The sequence below is a fragment of the Melanaphis sacchari genome, unplaced genomic scaffold, assembly GCF_002803265.2.
Source record: "Melanaphis sacchari strain LSU unplaced genomic scaffold, SCAv2.0 Contig48_pilon_pilon, whole genome shotgun sequence".
Lineage (NCBI taxonomy): Eukaryota > Metazoa > Arthropoda > Insecta > Hemiptera > Aphididae > Melanaphis > Melanaphis sacchari.
Window position 1 is genome coordinate 1,412,347 of NW_020271327.1, and position 8,579 is coordinate 1,420,925.

The 8,579-nt window shown below is 22.3% G+C and overlaps 1 protein-coding gene across 1 annotated transcript; it reads right to left on the bottom strand.

The window, feature by feature from the left end:
- Positions 1 to 3,389: 3,389 nt before the first annotated feature.
- On the bottom strand, positions 3,390 to 8,281 carry LOC112598526. The gene is given in 11 exon segments (XM_025345026.1): positions 3,390 to 3,541; positions 3,757 to 3,907; positions 3,986 to 4,107; positions 4,231 to 4,420; positions 5,422 to 5,601; positions 5,671 to 5,853; positions 5,908 to 6,108; positions 7,068 to 7,160; positions 7,162 to 7,293; positions 7,355 to 7,522; positions 8,199 to 8,281. Coding segments are annotated over 11 exon segments (1,635 nt in total). The 5' UTR covers positions 8,262 to 8,281.
- Between the last annotated feature and the right edge of the window lie 298 nt (positions 8,282 to 8,579).

Genomic DNA, 8,579 nt, shown 5'->3' on the forward strand with positions numbered 1-8,579 from the left:
TTATTCTAATAATAGTGTTGATCTGTCACTGTACATGATAATTGACTATATATATATACTGATCATAACCATATAATTAAACATTTAAATTATTATCTATATAATTCGCATTCTTTATAATAATTTTAAGATAAAATATTAATAATATGATATAATTACTTAATATCACTACTATACATGAAAAGAGAATGAAACAGTTTGTTGTTTGTATTCATTACAATAAACTATATATTATGTTTTATGTTTTATTTGATATTATAATCGTTTTATATTTTGTTTGTAATAATGAGTAATGATAATTATGAACGAATAAATATTTGAAAATACATTTTTAATATTGTAGTTTAATATTATTAAATAACATATTAGTTTATTAAAATAATATATTTTTATATTTTAAAAGCAGATCCTATATTATTGTATGACTATAGAGCGAGTATACATAAAATATAATTAAAGAGATATGTTTGTGGTAATAGCAGCTATTTTTGTGAATCGATTTAGTGTGCATATTTATTTTATAATTCGATTATAAATTAAAAGTTAATTATTATTTTTAAAGTTAAAACATATTTTGATTTAATAATAATTGAATGTTTACAGATATATAGAATACGTATATACTATATGTACTGTATACAGAATAAAGAACAAGGAGTCCATCGTAGGTATTTTTGTTTTATTGGGATGTTCATATTTATTTTTAGATCCAAGTTTTTTTATTAATATTTTTAATGCTTGATAAATGTCTAAAATTGTGTATTATATAGTGCATTATATTATACTTACCTAATTGTTAAATGTATAATAATTATTAGTTTGTAAAAATAGATAATCTATGGTGTCTGGTACGTGCTTTCATGTTACAGTAATAAAATATAATTTTTCTAAGTATTCATTATTTATGTTACTTTAATAATTTAAAATATTCCTATTGTTTGATTTATTTTTAAGAATATCGTCATTACAAGTTATATTTACATGATTAATTAATATAAATAAGATTGTGTTCCATGCAGAATATGTAATTTAATATGTTAAAAATATTGTTATAATTAATAAGTTATCTAATAGAAAATGGATTTATATGCATAAAAACATTCTCAAAAATATGTTCCTAAAGATGCTGTAATATGCTATAAAATATGTACTAATCAAAAATATTTTATCTTTACATTTTTTTTAATCTTCAATCTATAAAATATTAAATTAAAACTGGTATGATTTTACATGTAATTTTAGTTTTTACACACAATTAACGTACGACATACAGCATTGGTTAATTGGTTTCCATCAAACACTTGAACTAAATTCATATAATATGAATTTATTTATATTAATATAATTTATTTATATTTTGGATATGGGTATGTCATCTCTGGTGATAATAACCGATCGTAACAAAAAACCAATATATGTGCTAAAAAAAAATATGTATTATAAAATTACAAATATGCAAAATAAAATCACTGTTATTTTAATAAGAATGATCTAAATAGTGGACAATTTTTATCAGATTTCAAAAAGCTTATTTCTATATTCAATACACATATGCATTTGTATATAAATCCATTCCTTAATAATAAGTATTTAAATTTTGCTTTTGAGATTATTTTTTTTTACTGTAGTCTAATTGAAAAATCAAGCATTCTAAAATAAAACTATTATAATAATAGAAAATTTTATGAGTTTCTTATTTAACACTTTAAAATATTTGATTTGCTGGACAAATATTTGTTAGTTAATTTATTTGTACACATATAAGTTTAAAGTTACACAATATAGTATTAAAATAAATGTACAATGTTTTAAATCAAATTAAAATGCTCCACGCGAACTATTACTCTTGAATAATATTTATTAATTATCAACTGAAAGTAAATTAAAATTTACTTATTTGTGTAAAGTGTTTTATACATATTATACAAATGTTTTATTAAATTAATTAATATTAATGTTAAAAGTTTTTTTTTTTATTAAAATGTCACTAGTATACAACAATAATAGCTCAATGCTATATGTTATTTAATCCATAATAATAATTTTGTAGATTAACTTGATGTTTTTAGTATATTATGAAATATTCACACCAGTCGAAACATTTTGAAGCAATTCCAGCATAAGTGATTTAACACTGTTTGAAATTTCGGTTTGATTGGAATATTTATCATTGTTTTTAAATTTAAAATAATAATATACCACTAATATTAAACTGAGTGAAAGCGAAACGTAATTGTGCCCAACATACTTTCAAGAAAGAAAAACTTTCAATTTTTTTCTTTAAGGACCTACATGTAGTTCAAGGTTAATTGCAAGCATTAATTGTATTATACATAAAAACTCGACTTTAAATAATATAGTGAAATTGTATAAAATATTCAATTTCTTCTCAGTACTTATAAATTATATTTATTTTCAATTTTAACTAGTTAAGTAACATTTGTGTAATTGTGTAAGTATTATAAATTTATAAAGCAAGACACTAAGACGATCTGTATTTAATTTTGTTTTTATACATTAAAATATAAATGAACAATAAAGTTAATGATAAATCGAAAATTAAATTATTTTGATTTTGTTATTAGTTTTTAAAACGCATTAAAATTAGGTCAAATTTAAGATAAACAACTAATTTAAAGTTAAAGTTTTAAATATTTAAAAAAATTTCAGATATGTTTATCTTATATCCATTTATCTCACATAATTGTACTATTTGTAAAAATGTATTTTATGTTTGAAATAAAATAATAAATAAATATTAATAAATAGCATACGAAAAAGTACAATACGCTTGTGATGGTATGAATTTAATGATTTGGAGTGGGAAGAGTTAATTTGATGATAAAGATCAGTTATGATAATTATTATTATTTTTGTTTTTAGATTTGAAACATGTTATAATATACATATATAACATGTTTTATTTGTTACATGACTGTGAAATGATATATTATTAATATATTTTTTAAATGTATTATAATCTAAGGAATTTCCTCTGGTTTCAGAATATACTTCACAAATAACACGAATGCAATAAAATTGTCTTATTAACTCTATAATGCATGATTTTTTTTTTTTTTAATTGAAAAATTGTTTTTAGATAATTATAAGCTTATTAAAATTTAATAAAATTTAACATGTAAAAATTATTTTAAAAATCTATTTTAATTTGAAAAGTTGAAAAAGTTGATAAATTTGGTTATTGCTTTAAAGCAACATTATATATTTATAACTACGAAAAAAATAGATGATCGGCTGAAATTTAAGTTATATATTGATAGTTTATACTTACTTTAATTGAAATGAATGAAAATATTTTGAACACAGTAAAAATGTATAAAGTGTAAATATTATGAAGTTTTATTGAAAAGTAACAAAATTCAAATATTTTAAGTGTTTTTTATTAGAGTTAATAATTTATATAATGGGTTATCTGGTAATAAATCTTGAAGCCATCTGTCTAATAATGCGAAATCAGCGTTTTCCACTTCGTTACAGGGATCTTGGGCTTTATTCAATGGCTGTGGAACAAAACGATGTCCTGAAAAAATTATTTTTCGTAAGTAATTTTACCAGTTGAATGTTTTATGTCAGCATAAAAATAATTGAATTATAATATGGAATATTTTAAATAAAATATATTTGAGTATTAACTTTATAGTTAAAAAATAAAAATGAATAGCACCAAATTAATTAAAAACTTAGATTATGTGTAATATTTTCATAAAAAAAAAAAAATAAAATAAATTAATTTACCTAGAAGACGTTCTGTTGCACCACACAAACCACACCATTCACGATATGTTAGAATTTGACCACTTGACCATCCAATCATCTGATGTAAATCTGTAGCTTCCTGGTTAGAAAATTGTCTACCCATCACCTCGCCTAATGCAGGTATGAGTTTCTACATAAGTTTAACAATGATTAGAATAATATGTATCATGTCATAATATGGCTCTAGCATGGTGAAACTATCATTTACATTTTCATGAATTGTTCTCGTCTCCGAGTTTGTGTAATATTTTTCGAAAACTCTTGAATAGATTACTAGACAACTCCCAATGATACTTGTATTACTTCTCAAATAATCTAACGGTGTCATATCTAAAACATGCATATTATATATAAAATTTAATCTTTAAATAATTTTAGTATTATATGTTATAATAATTTTAGTATGGTTTTATGAAATAATTGTAATTAATTTAAAAAACAAAAAAATGTAACCTTTTAAGCTTTTTCTGTCTAAAGGTAATTCAAACCTTATGTTTTTTCTTGAAAATGTTCTTGGTAAACCTGGTAACATTACTTCTGTATTCACTCCTAGTTTGCGTTTTAATGCATCTAGCTCATCATTTATTTCTTGGTTAATTAATATTGGTTTCATTTTGAATGCTTCTTGTAATGCCATGTGTTTCTAGAAAAATAATTTATAATTTGAGTATATAAATAATGCTAGTATTATTTTAATATATTTTTTTATATTTTTAAATGATTGATAAGTTTTTTGATTTTATGCAACAACATGAATAATTAATTGTTTGATTTATATTTTATATTAAGATATTTAATAGATAATTATTTTATTGAACAACACTAATTTTTTCAAAATCTTTTACTTAACATGTTTGAAAATATTTTTTTTACATGATTTCCAGTCAAAATAAAATTGCATTGAGTAAATTATTTTTTTCGTTTTATTTTTTTTAAGTTTTTTCTTTTTGAAATGACAACATACATTTTTAAATACTTATTCTGAAGCAAATAATTTTTGGAGTATTTCGATGTATAAGGATTGAAATTCAGACGAGAAGTTTATGAGCATTTAAAGTCATGGCGAGTGGAGTGTAAATACTTATAAGTTATAACTTATAAACTATACCCGTCTAAATTTTAATTTTTTTTCATCGGAATACTCCTAAAAATATTTTGCTTCAGAATAGGAAATTAAAAATTTATGTTGTTATTTAAAAGAGTAAAAAAAAAACTAAAAAATTATAAAAAGATAAAATATTTAAAATGTGTATATTTTTTTAAGAAAATGTATTTGACTGGAAATCACGTAAAAAAATTATCTTCTAAAATGTTTATGAATTTTAAAATAATGATCGTTGTTTTTAAAATAGAATCACTCAGTTTAAACAAAAAAAATATTTTACATTTGAAATAATTTATAATTTCAACAAAAGAATACAATATAATAAATATATAGGTAGAATAATGTAAGACTAATAGACTATGGTTACCAGAATTGTATTGCATTAATGTATTTTTAATTTTTGAACATTTTAACATTTAATGTTTTATATTTTTAATTGATAAAATGTAATATCATTCAAAGTAATTTAAAATAAATTTACTTTTGAGATTTTAAAATTCGTGTTTAATATTAATTATATTATAACATTATATTTTAACCTTCACATCAAACTCATTTTCGACGTCAAGTAAATATAATTCTCTTTGAAGCTCTTTTAAAATATCTATGTCTATGAATGAATTTGTTTTTGATTCTTTATTGTTCTCTTCTTCACTTTTTAGATTGTCATTTTCTGCAATTATACTACCATTCAATGAATTTTGATTCATTGTAGACACCTATTAATTAAACCAAAACATTTTCAAGTTTTATAAAGTGCAATGCATCCTGTTAAAAATTATAATTACTTGAGTTTCTAATGAGTCTTGGACTTCTTTAAATTCTTTATTATGTTGTTCCGATTTCTTTTTCTCTGATTTTTTTTTACTCTTTTTTCCTGGTTTAATAGGTTTTCCTCTTCTCCAAGTTACTTCTTTGATTTCTTCTGTATCTTTTTGTACATCATATGCACCAGGTAAATCTAAATGCCGCTAAGAAGAAATAAAATTATAGAGAGTGGATTTTGTTTATTAGTAAGTACTTACCAAATTGTCGGCGATATTGTCTGCTTGTTTTTCTGTAATAGTTATTTTATGTCGAGGTCGTTTTTTTAATACTTCTTTTTTAACTTCTATTTTCCGTCCTAAAATACTAGTTGTATAATTAGGACGAAAATAATGTGGGATATGAAGTACAGAACCATGACACAAAGAAAACGCTTCGCAAAAATCTTGACCCACAACACCCTATAATAATAAGTTTTAAACATATATTTCTAAGATTATAAGGATTTATTAAAATATAATCTAGAAAATTACTTATTGATAATGTCTTCATTATTCATAATTACACTATCTATATAAATTAAACAATAATTATAATAAATTCAATATAATTTGTGTGTGATGTAACATTTATATTTTAAATTAATCGCTTAGATAAAAATATTATTACTTTAAATTAGGTAATTGATTACAAAGGTATCGTACAGAACACACTCATTCTATTTTTTCATTTTATGATAAATTCATTTAAACAAATCAATTCTTATTGAACCCCTATTATAGGAATATTTGAATAAATTAAAAAAATTATATTTTCAAATTTTTGAGATTTTTATACTACTTAAGGAGTCTTTTATGGTGATGCAAATTTCTGTTTTTCATATGAGAACGATTTTTTTTTACTGTAATCTTGCAATATTATTATTGAAAATTATTACAATAATATCTAATAAATGTTGATAGATTAATATTATAATTTCTAAAATGATTTAGTTACCACAGTCCTCATGTCTTTGAAACTTAAAACCATAGACCTATTATCCTAAATACACAAATTTAAATAACTTAAAAAATAATTATTTGTATTTTAATTTTGATGGATCAACATTTTTAGAAAAATTATCAACTTAAGGTGGAAAAGAGGGTTTTCATTTGAAAAAAAGAGGTTTGTAACCTTTACAGCACACTCTTTAAGTAATATTAAAAAATAGTGTTATATTTCTATATTTGAAAAACCTAAAAATCAGATTCTGAATAATTGAATATAGAAGAAAGAAATAAGTTAAGCGTATTTGGTGAATTGTTCTATAATATGTATAACAGAGCGACTTCTCAAGCTTTTTATTTTAATACGTCATAATATTATAATTTATGGTTTATTCTTTTTTTTTTTTTAGTATTAATTAATATTGTTGTCTAACCGAAAATTTTATCGATGACTGTTGACTTCTACTTCGATTTAAATCTAATACAAGTTTAGACTTGTCTATATCTGATTCAGCTGGTGTTTTTTTTTTGTACGACTGTAGGCATTGGACTAGTTGCTCTAGAATCTGTTTCTGTATATTTTCTGAACAGCTCTTCTGGTACAATAATATTAATTTCATCAACATCAGGATAGCGATGCGGCGATTTAGGGTCCAAGGCCTGTAAAATAAATAAAATAGAAAGGTTTACTTAGTTACTTCTATAACTTATTATAAATTACCAAAGCATCCTTAGCTTTTTTTACAAGATCTTTAATTTCGCTATCCAACGGGTGATTACATAACACTGAACAACCATATGGATATGGATTGTACAATGAGGCTAATGGTTTCAAAACAATTGGCGCTGGGTTGCATGATACTCCGGCAATATCAATTGTTTCATCTTTCTACATTTTAACAATTTAACAAAACTTAAAATTATTCATAGATAACGGAATTATTAAATTGAACATAAAAAACATTAAAATTTTTAGCAATGATTTGGATGATATAAATGTTTATTATTATTATAGTAGAAACACATGGTACATAGCGGCTTATTAAAAATATTGCAATTTAATTGTGTACAAATACAAAAAAAAAACGGCGATTTGTATAGGCAATTTAGTTACTTTTATGAACAACTAACTGTAAATTTATAATTTACATAATATGTAAATATTATTAATTTATACTCGTAAGGTAACATATAGAAGGGATGTGTACATAATATAGATTAGCAAGAATAGTCAATTATTTATTAACAAATGAACTCGAACATATTTTTATTTGGCCATTGTTGTTAATTTCTAGTATTTAAATTTATAATTTATCATTACATTATTATCCTAACAAAATGTAATATAAGTATAAATCGTTAATACTAACAAAATCAGACATAGTAACATAGATTTAAGTATTATTTAAGTATACGTTTTTAGTTAAATACTTAAATTTTTCTAATGTATTGAAAAAAATCTAAAATGATTTATATTTTAAAATAATTTACAGGAACTACGTTGATTCGATAAGTGAAGCGCATTAATATATAGTAATTTGTGTAAATAATTATATTAAGTTTACCTGACTTATAACTTTGAAATCATCCTTCACTACGCTGGCATAAAGACCAGTCCTACTTACCATGGCTATTATCTACAATTTTGGTTTTTATAATGAGTGTTATAATTGTTATGAATAGTTTTTATATTAGCCACTTGGTCACTTGCTTTGTTTTTATTTACATAATAATTACGCGTTACCATTGCATAATGCGTAGGTATAGCGAGTTATACACTCGTTATAATATTTCTGATGGCGTGGTCGTTTATATGACACCGTGTTTTGAACCAACGCTGTAACCCCAGCAACTAGGTGGTTTTATCATTATGATAAGAATATTATACTGTTAATCGTTTACGATTTGTTTGAAAAATAAACTGATGAAATAACAGTTCACTATCA